The 20,799-nt window shown below is 44.5% G+C and overlaps 1 protein-coding gene across 1 annotated transcript in view; it reads right to left on the bottom strand.

The window, feature by feature from the left end:
• The window catches only part of WWC1 (WW and C2 domain containing 1), a 151,201-nt gene that overhangs the window by 42,298 nt on the left and 88,104 nt on the right, over nucleotides 1-20,799 (bottom strand). The window contains exons 4-8 of the mRNA XM_063086920.1: nucleotides 14,028-14,104; nucleotides 12,876-12,955; nucleotides 7,486-7,615; nucleotides 5,995-6,141; nucleotides 4,706-4,779 (exon numbers count right to left, since the gene is read on the bottom strand). Of these exons, the coding sequence (XP_062942990.1) occupies nucleotides 4,706-4,779; nucleotides 5,995-6,141; nucleotides 7,486-7,615; nucleotides 12,876-12,955; nucleotides 14,028-14,104 (508 nt within the window). The remainder of the gene's footprint in view (nucleotides 1-4,705; nucleotides 4,780-5,994; nucleotides 6,142-7,485; nucleotides 7,616-12,875; nucleotides 12,956-14,027; nucleotides 14,105-20,799) is intronic.

Genomic DNA, 20,799 nt, shown 5'->3' with positions numbered 1-20,799 from the left:
TGCCTACCATGTGCCAACAATGAAGAAGCCTCTGCAGGGATGGGGTACAGACATGCACAACAAGGTCCTTGCCCTGAAGGACACTACGCCTGGTACAATAGAGACCCAGATCGTTATAAGGCAGTAACCTCTTACTACTAGCTGTGTGACTTCGGGCAAGTTGCTCATATCTCTGAAGGGAATAACAAAAGCTCCTTCCTCACTGGGTTGTGTTTAAAAGTTTTATAACAGAATCTGCAAACCCTCAAAGCACAGTATTTGGTACATAGTAAGCCCCCAATAAATGTTTCCATTGCTACTGTTGATAGTACCCGGTGTGACCACGTATTAGGTGTGGAACACTGGGCAAACTCCTTGGGGCTTGAAGATAAGAACACAATGACTCATCCTTCAGAATGGTTATGAAAATCAGCAGTAAGTGCTCAGAGTGTCTGGCATGTAACAGGCACTGAATCAATGGCAGTCACAGACCACAAGGACTATAATTACTGACCACGTGTTCTCAGTGCAGAGAGTGGTGGTGGCACTGTGTGACCAGCAGTAGATTTGGGGCCAGAAGCCTTGAGTTGGAGTCCTTGGCAGAAGGGACCATTTATTTCTTAAATCATTTTGGTATCACAAGCTTAAAGCACAGTATCTGCTATACCACAGACACTTAATAAATGTTAAAGGAAGGAGCTGGTAGTCCTATCCCTAACTTCTCTAAAACTCAGTATCTTTATCTGTAAGATAGGGGTAATGATACTTACAGTGTGGATTATGAGGACTAAATGACAACATAGCATTAAGAGATTTTTATATATTGCCAAGTGTTATATAGACTTTAGGTATCACTATCACTGGGTCAAGATACAATTTAGAGTATAACTAAGATATTGCTACAAATATCTAAAAACAATCATGACATGAGTTTTTAGGACTTAGCCACTGCAAAGTGCTTTCAGCTATTATGTCCTATCCTTACCCCATCCCTAAAGGGTGGATAAGCTAGAAATTGTTAACCTCCTTGGACAGATGCCCAAGGAGGATATGGCTCACCTAAGACTTTAAATCACACACATGGCCAACACTCGTTGAGAGCCCAGGCCTCTGGATTCCCAGTTTGATCTTACCTGCAAACAATGGAACCAAACTCTTATTTTATCAAAACGCTGCTGGAGACAAAATTCCCCAGGACATGTAGCAAAAATTCCGTACACAGAAACACATCTAGGTTTGCTCATTGTCCCGCCAACTGTCCCACCAGGAATTCTTATAGTTAATTATTGAAATTCCATATTCACGTATACAGCAATCCATCAACATTGGCTTTGAAACAACATTGTAGGTGCTGTTATCCAGCGTTTTGAGGATAGAATGGTATGGTAAAGTCTGGCAGGGGCTCCACTAAATGCAGGATGTTGAAGAGTGATTGATGCTTTCCTGGATGTACTTTCTAGGGCACTTTCCCTTCACCAGTGCTCCTTAAACTTTGGGTTGTACATGCCTTGGAGAATCTGATAAGAACTACTAGTCTCTCTCCTCAGAAATGCACACGTGACAAAACTTGGCATCTAATGATCACATCTTCCTTGCATGACAGGCATCTCCCTTCTCTCCTTCAAGTCCTGTAGCCTCTGCTTTCCCATTCACCAGGCTGCTCTGTCCTTTACACTAAAACTAGCTTTGGGTGGAGGGGAAGCAAGGAGCTGAATAAAGGCAGATGAGCCATGAAGTTCTGAGATGAGAAGTTGAGAGGCTCAACCCCAGGGGGGAAGATTTCAGTCCTTTAGTCTCTCCAGGACTGATCGTCTAACACAGGTGTTAGGCAGCCTGGAATAGATCCAAGGTTCAGAGTGGTTCCCTTCAGAAGGGATGAGAAGGCGCTGTCCAAATACAGAAGTCCTGCTGTTCTGCTGGACCCCTAGGGGGAACTGAAATAGTACACAGGACATCTGTTTCTTTCTACCTGACCAGTATCCAATTCCTCCTCCTTTTGTTAACAACATTCCAATTCGTCTTTGGGAAACCACTCCTCCCACACTTTCAAGTCACTTGGTTCCCACAAAGCTGACCCTTTCCAGGGTTGGGCACATGACCCATGCCTGGACCTTCAGAGAATTCTAATTCCCACCCCCTCCCACCCTACCCAAATAAGCCAGCGAGTCTCAAACCCAGACTTTTAAAACTGCTGGGAAAAGTAGTTCCCTTTCCACTGGGGTTGCTAAACTGGTAGTATGTAAGCTTAGAATTGCTAGGGGTCATCTTGCCACTTGGACAGCATGATATTGTGAAATACATACTTTGTCTTGGTCCAGTTTCCTGGCATACAACTGGTAAAATCCTTGGACTCTTCAAGGTGATAAGTGTCTTTTTGTACACTAATGAAGTGGTAGCCCCTAGGTAGCTTCAGGATGGGGTCTGGTCACCAGAAGGATTAGAGAGTTGGTACTTTCGGCCCCACCCTCCAAACCCAGGGGAGGAGAAAAGGGAAAAGGGCTAAAGGTTAAGCTGATCACTAATGACCAATGATTTCACCAATCATGCCTATACAGTTAAGCATCCATAAAACCCCAAAAGGACAGGGTTCAGAGAGCTTCTTTATAGCTGAACATGTGGCAGTTCCTGGAAGGTGGCATGCCCAGGGAGGGCATGGAAGCTCTGTGCCCCTTTTCCCATACCTTGCCCTATGCACCTCTTCATATGTATGCCTTGTGCCACCCTTCAAGATAAACCAGTAAATGTAAGTACAGCCAGCCCTCTGTATCCATAGGCTCTGCATCTGTTGATTCCACCAATTGTGGATCAAAAATATTTGGGAAAAAACAGTGTCTATATTGAACATGTACACTTTTTTCTTGTCCTTATTCCCTAAACAATATAACAACTATTTACATAGCATTTACATTGTATTAGGTATTATAAGTAATCTAGAGATAATTTAAAGTATAAGGGAGGATGTGCACAGGTTACATGCAAATACTACACCATTCTTTTTTTTTTCCCCCAAAAGATGACCGGTAAGGAGATCTTAACCCTTCTGGTGTTGTCAGCACCACGCTCTCCCGAGTGAGCAAACCGGCCATCCCTATATAGGGATCTGAACCAGTGGCCTTGGTGTTATCAGCACCACACTCTCCCAATTGAGCCACGAGCCGGCCCTCAAATACTACCCCATTTTATATCAGGGACTTGAGCATGCTTGACTTCTGGTATCAGAGGGACGGTCCTAGAACCAATCTCCCATGGATATTGAGGGACAACTGTAAAGTGCTTCCCTGAGTTCTCTAAGCTGCTTTAGCAAATTAACTGAACCCAAGGAAGGGGTTGTGGGAATCCCAACATATAGCAGGTTGGTCAGAAGCACAGGTAAAACAACTCAGGGCTTGCAACTAGCATCAAAAGAGGGGGGCAGTCTTGTGGGAGTGAGCCCCCAACCTCTGGGATCCGATGCTAGTGTTGGAAATGAATTGGAGGACACCCAGCTGGTGTCCGCTGCAGAACTGACTGCTTGATGTGTGGGAAAAAGCCCCACACATCTGGCATCTGAAGTGTGTTGTGAGAGTGTAGTAGGAGAAAAACTGAGTTAGTTTATTACTATATTTTCAGAGACAGGAAAGTATGCTTGAGAGTGAAGCCTACACAAAGGCAAGCCTACACAAAAGGAGGGAGACTGAGTCTGTGTAACATTGAGTCCCTAGAAATAGCTGTGCCTGAATGCTGTGTACCTCAGGACTGTGGAGTTAAATAAGCCAATACATCTCCTTTTTTGCTTCCTCCAGTTTCTATTGGATTTCTGTCATTGCTAAAGAGAGTTCTGCTGCTCACAGAGTTGGCCGAGGGGCACAGCTGGGCACTGCCACACTTTTCCTGGCCTGGCTGAGAAGGACCCTGGGCCAGGCAACTTAGTTTAAGGAGGAAAGGATAGCAATATGCCTGGCTTCATTAACCATCACCACAACACCCAGTGGGTTCTTTCCCAATAAGTGGCTCAGTGTATAAGAAGACAATGAACTTGGAACTACAATGTCCAGGGTTTAAATATGCTACCAACTGGAAAAATCATGAAACATCTTGGGTCTTACCTTTTTCCTCTCTAACACAGAACCTATGCTATAAAGTTGCTTTTGAAATTAAATGAGATGATGTATGTACAAATCTTTTAGTACAATAAACAATCTGTTTAGGCCTGTAACAGATGCTCTAAAAATGTTAGCTTTGATTATTATTTTATTTGTGGTAGTGGAACTCAACTGCTTAGGATTCTGTGAAGTCACAGAGCATCTAAATCCCTGGGGTCTACACTGTTTGAAAGCACAGTTTGCTCTTAGTTATGCAGGAGACACTGAAGCAGGAAGGATCCTTAGTCTTTTTAGCCTGTTGCTGAAACCCAAGTTGTGCTTCTTTAAACCAAACCGCTTACAGGATCATCAGAAAACTTCAATTATAGACACCAAGACAGGCATATGGAGAGATAACTAAGCTTCGAGATTAAACAGACCTGGGTTCAAAGCACAGTTCCACTCTCTGTCTAGCAGAGTCCTGGGCAAGTCATTTCCTCCCTGAATTTCGGAGAGGATAAATACGTAAAGATTATAATACCTATCTTCATGGTCTTTGCAAGGATTAAAGATGAGGTGTGTAATAGGCAGGGCAAAGAGTAGACATTCTACAATAGCAGTTATTGTTGGAACTGCCCCTCCCCTAGTCCCCAGCCTCCAATTACCTTCTCTTAGCCTCTTCATATCGAAGGCGCAATCTGACCTTCTCTGCCAACTGATTGTTGCTGCTGGTGCCGAACTGGAGGAGAAGAACAAAGTCAGGAATTACATGGCTATTGTGGCTGGTGCTGAGTTGGGTTTCAAGAGCCCATGAGAGACTTGACAGCTTGTGTGGGCAGTAGCCAAGAATAGCCCCAAGTGACTGGGCTGGCTGTGCAGATCGCAGGGAAGCTGGGTAAGCGCACTTTCCTTCCTTCAGGCTGTGGGGAGAGCCACAAACTCAGACATCTATCATTTTGAGAAGAGAAGCCGAGGGCCCAGAATATCATTTTGCAGCCCCCAATGGCTAGGAGCCAACTCAAGCCACAGAAGCATGGAGCCAGTTGGTGAGGAGGAAACAGGACAGCCAATATACAAGAAAGCCATTCAGGAGGTGCTAGGAAGGGGTCAACAGAAAACCCAGAGGGGCTGCAGTTAGGAGTGAAACACTGGGCGAGTGTGGAGAAGGTCCAAGAACTTAGAAGGAGGCACACAGCTCTTGACAAGTACTTTGGCCTGCATGTGGCTTGTAGCTGGAACACAGGTGGTGTGGGGAAGGAGAAAGCCCCTTTTGCAGTGCTAGTCTGTCAAGAGCAGCAAGAAGCTACAAGGCTCACCGGGTCACACATGGGCATAGCTTCTCTTCACAAGTGGGAAGAAGCTATAGAAATCAGATAGGAATAGTATTTAGCCAGGAAGGTTGGGAGGTGGATTTGTTCAACAACGCCTGCTCTAATAAAACAAAAGCTCCCCAAAAGTTACAGACCACTGTAGTTCAGTCCTGCTCTAACTCTTTTATGAGCTACATCTGGACAGCACTTTCACTATTCAGCTTTGGAAATGGGAGCCAAGCAGCTGTCTGAAAGCTGTATGCATTGTTTTGGAACAGGAGAAAAATAGCCTCTGCTTTCCAGCTGGTGAAAGAAAAACAAAATGGACCCGCAAAATAGTATGAAAGAAACCAGATGAAGACACACTTTGTCCTTTAAAACTGCTTCTGTGCAGTGTCTAAAGACACAAGCACTCGACCGGGCAATATGCAGGACTGTGGAGTCCATCTGCACTGGACTTTCCTCCACCCCACCATCTCATGTCATCCTGGGGCCAGGAGGTCTGCGAGAGAGCGGAGCTCCAGAGTGCGAGTTAGCAGCCAGCCCCGCAGAGACCTCCGGCTGGCTCCTGGGGTTAGCAACCAGAACTGGGCCTCCCAGACGCCGCCTCTCCTGAGGGCCTGCAGTGCGTGCTGCCTACTCACGCTTCCCGAGATGTCCGTCTGTGAGCTCACGTCCAGGTACTGTTTGGGCAGCGGGAAGCCCGAACTCTCCAGAGAGCTGCTGCTGGACCACAGGTCTGAGTGCGACCCTCTGTCGGTGCGGAAGCCATCCTTCAGCGCGGCCAGGCTCTGCAGCGGGAGGGCACGGTCAGCCACGTGCCTTCCTGGGGGGGGGAGCTCCAGGTCTGTCATGTTCCACTGGCCTTGCTCTCCACTGTCCCTAATTTAGGAACCCATGCTCATCCCAGACAGCTTGTAATAGAGAGCTAGCAGCAGGTGGGTACTTATGGTGTGCCAGGCTCCATCATGGGTCTTTTACATGGGAGAGACCCATGTGAATTCCAACTCTGGAACCACACTGTCCGAGGTGGAACCCCTGCTCTGCTACTGCCTAGCTGTGTGATCCGAGCTAGCTGATGAACCTCTCTGTGCTTCAATTTCCTCTTCTGTAAAATGAGAATAAATCACAGGTCCTTTTTCACAGAGCTATCACACTGATTCAATGAGAAGACAGTGTAAAGCACTAGTCCAGTTAATACTCGATAACTGTCAGCTTCCTGTGATCTTACTGAACAACAAGTTCGTGAGGAATAACCTATGATTAGCTCCATTTTATCAGTGAGAAGCTGACAGAGCCGTGATCTGGACCTGGTCTATCTGACTTAAGCCTCTGTGCACCTGACCACTAATCACAATAGGAACACTCCTGTCTGTCCATGAGTGCCTTGTGAGAATGTTTTCACTGGGAAGCTGTCCTGGGAAGGAGCTCGAGAATTGTTCTGTTCATCACAGAGCATAAAACTTCTTTCACTAAGTCATTCATAGCATCTCTGAGTGTCAGACTCCTAATCTGCCAATAGAGAACATAATAAAATATCTCAGAGGTCAGGTAGTTCCTGCATGGGGAGGTGATATGTCCCCAGGTTAAGAAGATGGCTTTGAATCATGGCTCTACTCCTTACTCTCTGAGTTGTACAGTCTTGATCTGTACAATGGGGATATGCTAGAGTTGACGTAAGAAATGCACGCAAAGTGCTTGGCACAATTGCCTGGCACATTTAATAATGTGTATTACTTGTTCAGTTCCCAGCATGGGGTCCCAATACGCAAGGGGATGCTTATAGAGATGTTACATTTTGACGTTAACGATGTGGAAACCTCCTCCTTCCATTTGGTTCTTGGACAAATAAGCAAGGTGGCTAGAACTGGTAGCAAAATCATAGCCTTGGGACTAGGCCAAATGGCTGCCATTCCAATTCTGCCATTACACTAGCTGTGTGGCCTTAGGGAAGTCACTTAATGCTTCTCAGCCTCCATTTCCTCCTCTATGAAATGGGACCAAAACCCTGAGAAGACTAGTAATGAGAACTCAGTGATCAGTGCAGCATGTGGAAATAGCCTGCCTGAGTCCTGGCACATGGGGGTGGCTCAGGAGAAATCGAGAGGGGGCCACGTCACCAGGGACATGTGTACCTTGATGAGATCTTGCTTTTCCTTTTCTCCACAGGTGATGGCCTTCTTGATGGCTTTTGTTTCTCTCAAGACAGCCTGAGCTTCATCCAGTTTGTAGCTGCCCTGAGCATCAGACATTTTCTTATCGATTCTAGAAGACAGTTAATGGGAAAGGTTAGACATAAACAGGGAAGGCACAGGATTTCCCCAGAGGAAAAACACAGACCACAGTGCTTCAGTCCCTCAAGATGTCTCCTTTCTCTGTCCAGCACACCCTTCCTCCCCAGGTCCCACTTGTGGGATAAGTCACTGAAGATCCCTGTTAAACTGCAAATGTCCCATAGTGGGTGTCTGCAAAGCAATGCCGTTCTTGAAGTCAAGGGTCCTCTAAGCATCAGCTCTTACAGGAAGCTTTCCCTGATTACCTCCCTGGGTCCTCCAGGCAGGGTAGGTGGTTCCCATAATACATCACACATAACTGTGACACCGCACTCCTCATTATGTTATGTGATAATTTATAGTTTATACGGTCGCATCCTTGACTGGCCTCTGGCAAGCTTGGAAACAGGGGACAGAGTTGAATATGACTGAGTAGTTTTAGTATCTGGCATAGAACAGTTCTTTAATCCAAGTTAATCTGGGTGTCGACTTCAGAACTTTTGATATTTGGGGCTGGATAATTTTTTGTTGGGGAAAGGGGTGGTTCTGTGCATTGTAGGATGTTTAGCAGCATCCCTTGCCTTGACCTACAAGATGCTAAGTAGCACCTGAACCCCAAGTTGTGACAACCAAAAATGTCACCATATATTCCCTAATGTCCCTTGGGGGAGAGGGAGTAAAATCACCCTGGTCAAGAACCACTGTCTTTAATAAGTTGAGTTAATGGACACAACAAAGAAAAGGTAAGAAAGATGAAAAACTCCCAGTTTGACTACCTGTCAGCAGTGTGACCTTGGTCATGGCTCTCGACCACGTGTAGCCTCAGTTTCCTCCTCTAAAAAACCCTGGATAATGCCATCTGCTTGGCCCATACTCTTGGGATTGTGAGGAACATCAAGTGGAATAAAGGATGGAAAATCTTGTGGTGAACAAGGATGTACTGTACAAATGCAAGGGTTAAAACATTTCTAGCCTGGACAGCTTATCAGCTTATCCTGACCCTACACACAGGTTCACTTTGATGCGGAAAGAGAGTATTAAAAAAAAAAAAAAAGCAATGGATTTTGATGTAGTTTTCTGAAGGTCAGACCAAATCTGAGCTTCTGGAGGAGGAGGGCTGTGATGTGGAAAAGGTCTTGAGGGCGGAGAGACATTTTAACTGCTTCACACTATTGCCAAAGGCTAGGCCGGAGGTTTCGGTCCACGGTGGGGAAAAGGAGTTTTCACAGTCTGCGGGAACACCACCAACCCATTATTTCAGGATGAGAAACCACTCACAGGCATTCCTTTCTGGTTTCCTGCTACAGGCCAAATTGTCCTGGGCTAAAAATAACCCGAGTGGGGAATCACTGAGCGGGAGTGGGTTTTCATTCTGGCCTCCTCGTCTGCACCCCTGAGCGGGTGAGAGGGAGGCAGGGAGCGCGGTCTCAACTCAGCCTCCCCCTGCGGTTACTTCAGCCTCCTTGGAGAGAAAACAAAGCCCCATTTATGTCTCCCCACTAAAAATAGCCTGTCTACTCCTTTGGAGGACTCGGGCCTGGGTAAGCCTGCCAGGTCGGCTAAGACTGGTCTCAGATTCAGTCTGAAAAATTTGTCTGTGGAAGCTTTCCCCAGCAGAGTCCTGCTGAAAATGCTTGGTGGAAAGGAGGATCCCCAGAGTCAGAGCAAGCGACTGGACCGGGAGGTGGCCCCACCCCAGATGGGGGTGTAGGGGAGATGCTGTTTGCTTGAGCATGTCTGAGGGCTGGGGGCTCTGGGGAGGCAGCTGCGCTCAGCTGTCCTCTGCCAACAGGGTGAGAATGGCTTTGAATCCCCAGCTGGATGGAACAGAAGAGGTTTGTCTGCTGGGCCTCAAACAGCCTCTACCTGGTTTCTTCAAGGGACTTAGCAACCCGGGCTCTGGAGTTTGGCTCTAGAGAGTAGGTCTGAGGGGGAACACACTTGGGATGAAACTAGGGTGGGAAGAGGGTAGGGGGAGAAGAAAGGGTCACCATTATGATTCAGTGAATGGATCTTTTTTTTTTTTTTTTAAAGTAAAAGTTGTGTGTGAGGGGGGAGGGGATACATGTGCTTTAGGATTTCCAAATTATGTAGCTGCCATCTCTCTCAGGCCTTCACAGACTCACACACCCAGCAGCCACAGGGAAGCAGAGTGAAGTCTCCAGCAGCAGCTGACTCCTCCCAGACCTGTCCAGACAACTCTCACCGGGCACGGCGGCTCTGTGATGTGCAGACGGATGCCGCTCTGCCCTCCTCCACAGGCGCCACATGCCAAGTCTCAACTCTTCCCCACTTACAAGGGCTCGAAGGAGCCGACAGCCCGGTCCCATGCTCTCGTCTTGATTTTTCTTTTCAGTCTTCTCTAAGAGATATCCTTCAATCCTCATCAACCTTTTCTCTTTTTACTCTTTCTCTCTCACCCTCCTTCTAAAACTGGGGCTGCTGACTATGAATCAAACAAATAGAGTCACAGCACAGAGTGACTGCTCAGCACCTCTTAGCTACTATAATCACAGTCATTACAGTTATATCTGTGCTTTTAAGAAACAAGAGAGCTATATCTTACTCGGCTGTGAGTCAGCTTCTAAAAGTGAAAATTACATTTGGTCAAAGTTATCCCAGCAACGCCTTATGTCACTCCTTAAGGATGAGTTTTACCTCTCCCCATGTTCTGCAAAGAGAGGAGGCTAAGTAGTAGTAGCAGGACCATCCTCCAATAGACCCTGAAAAGGATTCACAGGAGATGGGAAGGGGTCTTATGTTTTCTGGGTAGAGGGAGGGGGGTTATCTGCAATGATGCCAGGAAAGGAGTTACTGAGACTGAGCTTCAAAATTCAATAGTCCTGGGTTCTAGTCCCGGCGCTGACACTTGCTAGCTGATGGCCTTGGGCATACTTTCAATCGTGTTGGTGACTTCATCTATAAAACGGGGCAGAACAAAAACTTCTCCTAAAAGGGGGGAAAGAGAATGAAATGAGGTGTCTGTTGTAAAGTGCTTACTCAGCACAGCATCTAGCCCAGGGCAGACATCTATTTCACCTGAATTCCCTTCCCAAGTCCAAGCAGGTACTAGCCAGAGGTCACTGCCCCACCCTCCTCTTACTGAGCTCTTCCTGCGTGCCACATACCGTCATGTATTTGGCATGGATCATCCAATTCAATCTTTATGACCACTCGTTTTTCAGATAAAGAAATCGAAGCTCATAAGGGTTAAGTTGCTTTTCTAAGGTCCCAGGGAACTGGGATTTGAACACGGGCCATCTGCCTCTTTAGGCTACATTCCTAACCCTCTATACCAAGGTGTACATTAAAGTCGATGCCTTCCTCCATGCTAGATGTGGAGCCAGGCTTCCGGCTGAGGAATGTGGGCTGCCAGAGCTGCCATGGAGTCTTATCTGGGTCTGATATCAAACATGGGGCAGGGAGGGGAAATATAGGAGGCTTGTCTTTGGGGTTTCAGCATCAGCTTACCAAACAACAAGAATTTTCAATGCCGCTACAGGGTGACAAAGTGGCAAAACAGGTTTGTGGTGGCTCAGAGAATAATGGGAAGTGTTCTAACCAGAAGCTCTTGAGGATTGTAGGAGTGGGGTGGGGGTGGGGTGTAGACATTCAGTAAGGTAAGATGATGTGTGAGTAGGAGTGAGTAGCCCTTAAACTATGTGCTCAGAAGAAGCTGTTCTGCTAGAGAGTTGGAAGACTGAGGCTACTGCTTTAATAGTCAAAAACAGGAATTTTCTAAGTTCACACTATTGCCCTGAACAGTCCGTGGCACAACTGAAGATTACCGAGAAGCCTAAAGCATAGTGCCTGGTGTTAATGAGTTTAGAATCTGTTTTGAGAGGCAGGATTGACAATATGTACATATATAAAAAACACATACTTAATATGTAAACAGACAAATATATAGCCATAATTTACAATTTGTAAAACAAAAGCAATTGTACACAATTTATGATATAAAGCCATACTTCCTTATATCATGGGTTGTTCCAAATTCCTGACAGCTCACACCAGACTTGGGGGGCTTGTGGGGTGGGAAGATGTGAATAAGAACCAAGTCACACCTCAACTGGTGACCAAAGGCTTTGGGCTATGGCCATTGAATGGAGGGGGTGGTGGTGGTGTGGATTTGAAGTTCAGAGGATGAGGAAAAGATACAGTCAGGGAGAGAAAAAAAGCAAGTGACTACAGAAACAGCCATCCTTACAGGTGTGGCCTCCATGGGAATCTAAGTGAGATGCCCCTCAGAATAAAAATACCTACTCGGTGAGAAATCTACTTGGTGCCCTGCCTAGAGCTCCCAAGAGGACTACCAGGTACCTTTGTAATGATCGTCCAATGAGCCCATCAGATATACTGAACACAATTCAATGAATAAGTCTAAGTTATATGTTTTGGTTAATAATGGCAATAAGCTAACATTTATAGGGCACCTGCTACAAGACTCAGTTTCCTCACCTATAAAATGGGCTTAGCTAAAAGAACATTCCTTATAGAATTGCTATGAGGATCAAAGGAGTATAACCATGTAGAAACCCTGAAGGTGTTCCCGGCAGAGAGTAATTGCTCAATGAAGCTTAGCTAGTATAATCACAATCATGACAGTCAACACGTCTGCTCTTAAGAAACAAAAGAACTGTATCTCGCTTGGCTGCAAGTCAGCTTCTAAAAGTGAAAATTACATTTTGGTCACTGTTATCCTGGAAACTCCTTAAGTCTTCCATAAAATATACATGGCATTGTGCATTCTTTTCTAGTAATTTTTTTACTGCTGGAGGAGACTGCTGTTCTTTAGTGGAGCACCAGGGGAAAAACTTGCTCACTTTTAGTGGCCATGGGGAACAAAAGTGTAAGAGTGTGTGTGTGTGTGTGTGTGTGTGTGTGTGTGTGTGTGTGTCTCTCTCTCTCTCTCTCCACTGGCTCTACTAGAGGGGAAGAGATGTGCGCACAGGAATGCTCAACATTACTTCTATGACTGGATAGTAAAACTCAGCTGAGTGGAACAGACCTTAACAGCTTCAGGAGTTCTGAGGACAATGAGAGCTCTGTGGTCTGAATTGATTCCTCTTTCCAAACCCCACCCTTGGGTGATAGTATCTTCAGGAAATGCCAGTGAAAAGAACTTGAATTGGATGACTGGAGAGCTACATTTTGAGAAGGAAAGAAAGGGACTGAAGGAGAGAGAGGAGGAGGACAGTAGGGCAGCATGGGTAGACGGCCCCCATGCTGTACATGGCAGATGGACTTACTTCTTCAGGGTCTGAAAGCCACGCTCTTTGAACTGTAGCTCATGCTGCAGGTGAACCATCTCTCTCTTGAGCTTGTTGACCTGCATGGCAGAAGACCACACACAGGGCTGGGTCAGAGGCTGTGTGACCTCTTTCAAGCCATCTTGCCATTCTGAGACCCACTCTCCTGTTCTGATGGATGAGGATAATGGCAATTCCCAGGGCTGTGCATTACCTAAGTCAGGAAGTGGATATGAGAGTGCTTTGCATGGAGGTGAGAGGCAATGTAGTCACTTTAGAGGTAAGACAGGCTCTAGGAGCCAGATCCAGCCTGCGGAAAGGGTTGTTTGGCCTGCAGAGTATTATTCAACTTTTAAAATGAGTAGCTGGTAATTAAATATTGAGAGATTTCATATAGTAAGCCTATATATACAGTTCCTTTATAAAAATACCTGAAGATCTGGTAACACTGAGCCCACATCCCAGCATGGCCACAACAAACTAGTGCTGAAATTCTATTCCCCTTTAGACAGGGCATGCAATCTAGGTTACATAGTCCCCACTACTCCCTATTGCCTCCCTGTCAGCCCATTTCCCCCATTTACATTTTCTTGCAGGCATCTGAGTTTGTGGAAAGTACTTTGGGTTTAACTAACCCAGTGTCCAAAATACTGTCTTTACCATGAACAAATCACTTAACTGATATGAGATCAGTTAAAGCAGGAATAATAATATGTGTCTTCTAAGGTAATCATAAAGCAATTAAATAAGATAATGTAGAATAAGCAATAGCTAGGAAGACAGCACACTACATTAAAAACTTTGGAGTAAGACTTGAGTCTCTTGTGACCCTGGACAAGTTTCTTAGCTCCTCTAAGCCTTTGTTTGCTCATCTTTAAAATGCACATGACAGTAGCTACTGCATGGGGTTGTTGCAAGAACATGAGATAATACACATGAGGAATTTAGCACTATGTTTGGTATATGGAGATTATGTGTGAAATGGTAGCTGCACTCCCATCACTATTAGTACAATTACTGTTAATATCTAGGGCCTTGTTGGTCAGCACTGGCTGCCATGCTCTGGCTGAAGCATCTGTTCTGGCCTTGTGGTGGACCAGTGGCCTAAGTCCTCAGTGGCCCCCATCAATGGCATAGGTAAAGAGGCCCTACCCGGGACTTTGCAGTGGCAATTTCAGCTTTCAGGATCTCAGGGTCATACTTAGAGCTGGATGATGAACCAGAAACCACTGTAATGAAAAAAGAAGAAAAATAATTTCAATATAAGAAACACATTTCAGCAAAGTTGGGGTATTTGGCCATCTAAATTAACCCAGAAAGGAAGGACTAAAAGTGAACAACCTAAATGTCCAATAAAGGGGAATTTATAAAATAAATATGGTACATGCATACAATCGGGACTAAACAACTTATGCAATTTAAAATGACAGTGCAAGCGCTGGCCATCAGCTCACTTGGTTAGAATGTGGTGCTGATAACACCAAGGTCCAGAGTTCTGAATCCCCTTACCCGCCAGCTGCTAAAAAATAAAGAAAAAAAAAAAAAAGATGGTGCAGAAGAATACTGAATAAAGAATAACGATAAGGAAAAATGTCTAAGGCTTATTGTTATGTGAAAACAAATTTACCAAAAATATGAGTAATTTAAATTTGGAAAATATACAGTTTACATACACATACACATATGCATGCATCTAAAAAAGCTGGAAAGAAATATACCAAAAAGATAATGTTGACATTGAGAGTTGGATGATAAATGATATTCATTTTCATCTTTGTATTTTTTTGTCTTTTCCATATTTTCTAACATGAACATCTATTTGTGTAATAAAAAAATTACTAAAAATATTTATTCTACTTTATTATATTAATGTATATTTGAAAAGTAAATTACTCATAGTCCTACCACCCTAATATAATTATCTTTTTCCAATGTTTATCCACAGTTCTATCATGTAGTTGTAATCTCATCGCATTTTTTTTTTAAATAAACCTTCTTTATTTATTGTTCTTTTTTTTGTTGGCTGGCTGGTAAGGGGACCTGAACTCTTGACCTTGGTGTTACAACACTGTGCTCTAACTAACTGAGCTAATGGGCCAGCCCTTCACTGCATTTTAGTATTAATTTGTGTTTTGAAAAAGGATTTTAAGGCTTATGAAGATGAACACAACAGAGCAAGATACATTTAAAGAAAGGAAAATGAGACCAAGGGAAAATAGGGTAAAGAAGTAAATCGGCAAAAGGCATGAGGTTTGGGCTCATTGCACAGCACGAGGTCCCACTTCCTACCCAGAGTCCCCACAAACCTGGAAGAGGGAAACAGGGCCAGATATAAGATTCATGGTGTCCTTAAAGTAAATACAACCCCACTGTTCAGAAAAGGACAGTTATTCTTGGTAGGGAAGCTAGAGAAGCATTTCTCCTGGAGTCCTTGGTCATACTCTATGAGTAATTTCATTACCTCTCCTTCCACTTATCATCATCTGAACACTCTGCACACTCACATGCAACAGGATCACCTGCTGAGACCTGGATTTTTCTGAGGATAGAGAAGCTTATTTGGTGATTGCTGGCAATTTTCAGTGTCTGGAGGTAGAGGTGACAGTCATGAGGGCGATGCTGCTCTTTGGATTTGGTTAAAATAGTTTAATGGGGGTTTTAGATTATGAATGACGCGAGTTAAAATGCAATCCTGGGAAATCTGGGAGAAGTGAAAACAGCTCTGCATAATCACATAAAAGATGTTTGGCACCATGGGCAATGTTGCCCTTCGGCGGAGATGATGATGATGACGATGATGATGGAGATTGAGGTTTAGCAGAAGAGAACGGTGGGGGCAACGCCACAGTGGAGAGGGCCTTGGAGCATGGAACAGAGACTACTCCAGGTACAGATAACTTTTGTTTCCAATTTGAAATTTTCATTTCCTGCCTTCTGATTCCTCTGGTTTTTGCTGGACTTGGGCATTTCAGGGAGAGACCTGGTTGGATACATAACTGGAGGCATTGCCTTAAGCATATTCCCCAAATTGGCACTTTTCAACCAAATTTTAAGGTAGGCAACACTATTTGTTACCCACTGATTAATAGTAAGAATATGGTGAAAGGACAAGAGGCATTGTCAGTGTGGAAATAAGATGGGAATACACACAGAAGGGTCGTTGAAATGGGGTGCCTGTTCTGTGAGCACCCTGTCCTGCCAGCCACCTTGCTTATCAGACTGTGCTGCTGGACATGGGTCTACACATTGGGGAAATGCTAAGGTTAATGTGGCAGCAGCCTGGAAGAGCCTGTTAAAAGTTGCAAGACCTGGCCCAGACAGGAAGAGGGTGACTGTGGGGACCAGTCACACCAGGGCTGACTTGTGGAATGCATCAGTGTTCCTTGGGCATTCTCAAAAGTCCTGGAGGGAAGGGAAGCCAAAAATGAATAAACTCCTGCCAATTGGGCCACGAAAGGCTTGAATTCTGCTCTGGAATATCACTGTAAAGTGCACCATTTGTACCCAAAGCTGCTAAAATGGGATGTAGCCTATTACTTATCATTTTTAAAGTAAACTTTACTTTTTAATTTTTTAGGCAGCTGGCCTGTATGGGGATCTGAACCCTTGACCTTGGTGTAATTTAAGTAAACTTTTTATTGAAGTAAGAAATACATACATATAAACGCACAAATCATGTGTGTACAGCTTGATGAATTTTCACAAAAGAAGCACACTCAGGTAATCAGCACTCCAGTCACGAAACAGGTCTTTCTTTTTGTGTCCATATTCCTTCACCACCCTCTATCAAAAGAATTTTATATTTCAACAGGCCCTTCAAGACTGGCTTATCCCTTTTAAAAATTTTTATTTTTTTTTACTAAAGTTATATATGAACACAGTTCCACATAGTACAAGGTTTGCTATAAAGAAGAGCATTCCACAACCTTCCATCTCCATAACTCATATGCCAAAAGGGAGCCACTTTCGACGTGTTCAATTTCTTGTGTATCTACCTCTGTGTATCTAATAATACTGCATGTATGGCTGCTTCCTGATCTTTTCAGTATTAGGATTAATTATTTACTTCTCTCCCTCTGGAGGATGGGGATGTAGTTTCCCTTCCTTCCCCAGCCCTTACCCACACACAATCACCCTTCCCACCTCCCCGTCCTCCTAAAAGAGACAGCACACTTTTGGTGAAAGTCATCTTCAGTGTTTGCATTATTTTTACTCTGCAAACACTATTCAGGGCAGAGTCAGCTAGCCAATTTTACTTACTTTTCCTTTCCGGCACATTTTTCCCCCTAGAGTTAATAACTCATTTTTATGTTTGCTTAGTTTCTACAAACTTATCACTGATTCAACCTCACACTCTGCCAGTTATCTACATCTCTTCTCACAAAGTCCAGACAGCGGGCATCCTGCCAGTTTCCTCTTTTTGGATCTTTCTGGCCCGGCTCCTGCCCTGCTTTGGTGTGAGCTCGCTGGGCTTGACACACAGTTGGGATCACCTTCATGTTGCTCTGGGCATCTCTTCACCTCTCTCCTCTTTCCTACATACCATGTCTTCCTCTTTGTGGTCCACCCCTCATTCTGGTAGAACATCACTTCCAATAGCTTCCTAAGAAAGGAACCATGAAGGAAACAAACTTTTCAAAATCTTACATGCCTAAAAATATCTTTATTCTACCCTACACTTGATTAAAGGTAGTTTTGCTAGATATAGAAATCTAGGTCGGAAATGATTTTCATTAAAATTTTGAAGGCACTGAGCCATTGCTTTTAGGTTTCCAGCGTTACTGGTGAGAAGTCCAAAGCTGTTCTGAGTTGTAATTTTTGTGTGACCTGGTTTTTTTCTCTGAAAGCTTTTCGGATTTTGAATTGCTCCCAGTGTTTGAAGTTTCACAGTGATATATCTTGGTGTGAGGTGACTTTCTTCCATTGTGTTGGATACTTGGTGAACCCTTTCAATCTAAAAATTCTTCCTTCAGTTCTGGGAAATTTTTCCAAATTATTTCACTCACGCTTCCTGGCCTGGTGCTTTATTTTTTCTTCTTATTTTCAATCTCATTGTACTTTTGTTCTCCTTTGTAGATTTCTTCAGTTTTCTTTTTCAGTTTTCCTACAGAGTTTTCATTTCTGCTATCTTATTTCAATTTCCAAAGGCTCCTCTTTGTTCCCTGAAGGTTCCTTTTCACAAAATGTAGCATACTGTTCTCGTTTCACAGCTGTGTAGCTTCTCTCTATGTTTCCTTCTCTACGTGTATTTGCTGTTTCCTCCAATGCCACCTGTATTAGTCCATTTCTGTTGCTTAGGACAGAAATACCCGAAACTAGGTAATCTGCAAAGAAACTCTATTTATTGCTTACAGTTGTGGAGGCTGGGAAGTCCAAAGTCCAGGGAACACATGTGGTGAGAGCCTTGTTGTTGGTGACTATGCACAGTGAGGAAGGGTCTCTCATGGCGGATGGTGGAGTTGAGACTAAACTCCTCACTGGCTCTCCTTTTAAAGCCATCAGAAACATACCAATGATCACCATTAAACCATCAACTTATTACTCAGTGAATGGATCAGTCCATTCACTAGCCATGGTCCTCACAATCCAATCACCTCCTAAAGACCCCACCTTTCAAATACCATAACAGGATTTCCCACTCTCTCAACACTGCCACAGAGGGAATTAAGTCTCAATGAGTTTTGGGAGGATATTCAATCCAAAGCATTCTGCCCCTGGGTGCCCAAACCTCATATGTTTTTCACATACAAATACGTTCATTTCATCTCCAAAGTTGTGACATGTTTCAGCTCAAAAGTCCAAAGTTTCAAGGTCCCATATGTGAAATATAAACGATTTATTTACTTCCAAGATATAATGGTGGGACAACCATAGGGTACATATTCCTGTTTTAAAAGGGAGAAATAGGCCAAAAGATTGGGGTAACAGGTCCTAAGCAAGTCCAAAAGTCAGCAGGGCAGGCCTCAAATCTCAAAGGTGGCGAATCATGTATCTTGACTCTGCACACTGTTTGGCATACTCCTCACACTGGTGTGGGGGTTGGGTCCCCAGTCCTCAGGCAGCCCTGCACCTATGTTTTCCTGGTCTCCAGCCATGTTTCAGCTCTCCCAGGTTGGTGTTGCATGCTGGTAGCTCTACAATTCTGGGGAATCCACGGCAGTTCTGCTCTCATGGCTCCATTAGACATGGCACTGATGGGTTTTTCTGCTGCTACTCCCACCCCACGTTTCCATTCCACTTGGCATCACTTCAGCGAAGGCTGCATGTGGTGACTCTGCCCCTGTGACAGATCTCTTCCTGGGCCCCCAGACTTTTCCATACATCCTTTGAAATAGAGCTGGAGGCACCTGAGTCTCCATAGCTCTGGCACTCTGTGAGCTTGCAGACTTAATACCATGTGTATACCACCAAAGATTCCAGATTGTATCTTTCAAAGCTGTGGGTCCAGCCACACCTGGGGCCAATTTAGCCATGGCTGGTGCAGCTGGGGTGAGGGAAGCAGCATCCCAAGGTGACACTGGGCAGTGAGGCCATGGAGGGCACCTCAGACCAGTTTCCTGAAACCATTCTCTTGCACTATTCTCTTTCTCATTCACTCTTTCACATTCTCTTTCACTAGGCCACTGGGCCTGTGATGGGAGAGGCAGCCCCAAAGATCTCTGAAATGCCTTCAAAGTCTTCTTTCCATTCTCTTGATAATCCCATTCTTCTGAACTAATCTCCTTAGCAAATGGTCCCTGGGCTACATCATTGGTTTCCTCTCCCAAAGACACCTTTTCATGCTTTACGTGGCTAGACTGAAAGCTTTCTGATATTTTGCCCTCTGCTTTCTTTTGAATTATAAATTCTGGCTTTATATCATGCCTTTTCTGCCATAACTCAGCATAGGCTGTTCCAAGTTTCCACGCAGCTTCCTTAATGCTTTGCTGCTTAGAAATTTCTTCTGCCAAATACCCTGGTTCATAACTTTGAAATTCCACATTCCATAAAACTTTTGGGCATGAACAGAATGCAGCTAAGTTCCTTGCCAGTTCATAGCAAGGATGATCTTTGCCCCAGTTTCCAATAAGCTCCTTCTCATTTACACCTGAGACCTCTTTAGAATGGTCTATATTTCTATCAGTATACTGGTTGCCACCATTTAACCAGTCTCTAAGATGCTGCAAACTTTCCTCACCAGCATCTAGGCTTTTCCTAGCCTGTTCCTCCCAATTCTTTCAGCCTCGGCCCAATACCATTCCAAGGCTGTTTCCACATTTCCGAGTGTTTGTTATTTAAGCAGTAATCTGCTTCTGGTACCAATTTTCTGTATTAGTTCATTTCTGTTGCTTATAACAGAAATACCTGAAACTGGGTAACTTGTAAAGAAACAATATTTACTGCTTACAGTTTTGGAGTCTGGGAAGTCCAAAGTCCAGTGGACACATCTGCTGAGGGCCTTGTTGGTGGTGACTATACACAGTGATGCAGAGTCTCACATGGCAAATGGCAGAGCTGGAGAGAGACTAACCTCTTCACTGGCTCTCCTTTTAAAGTCATCAGAACCACACCCATGACTACCATTAAACCATCAACTTAATACTCAGTGAATGGATCAATCCATTCACTAGGCATGGTCCACACAATCCAATCACCTCCTAAAGGCCCCTCCTTTCAATTACCGTAACAGGATTTCCTGCTCTCTCAACACTGTCATAGTGGGAATTAAGTCTCAGTGAGCTGTGGGGGACATCCAATCCACAGCACCTCCCCTCTACCATGTGTCTGTTTTAGTCTCCTTTTCTCCAGTTAGAGGTTTTCCTTGGATGTTTGGAATCTCAGCTGTCTGCTCACATCTAGTGTGGGCCCAAAAGGCTGACTGGAATGGAACTTGTTGAATGCAGATTGCACCATCCATGAAGTAGCTAGATTATTTCACCCAGGA

The sequence above is a fragment of the Cynocephalus volans genome, chromosome 2 (assembly GCF_027409185.1).
Source record: "Cynocephalus volans isolate mCynVol1 chromosome 2, mCynVol1.pri, whole genome shotgun sequence".
Lineage (NCBI taxonomy): Eukaryota > Metazoa > Chordata > Mammalia > Dermoptera > Cynocephalidae > Cynocephalus > Cynocephalus volans.
Note: the sequence above shows the minus strand (reverse complement) of the source record. Positions and strands in the feature narration are given on the sequence as shown.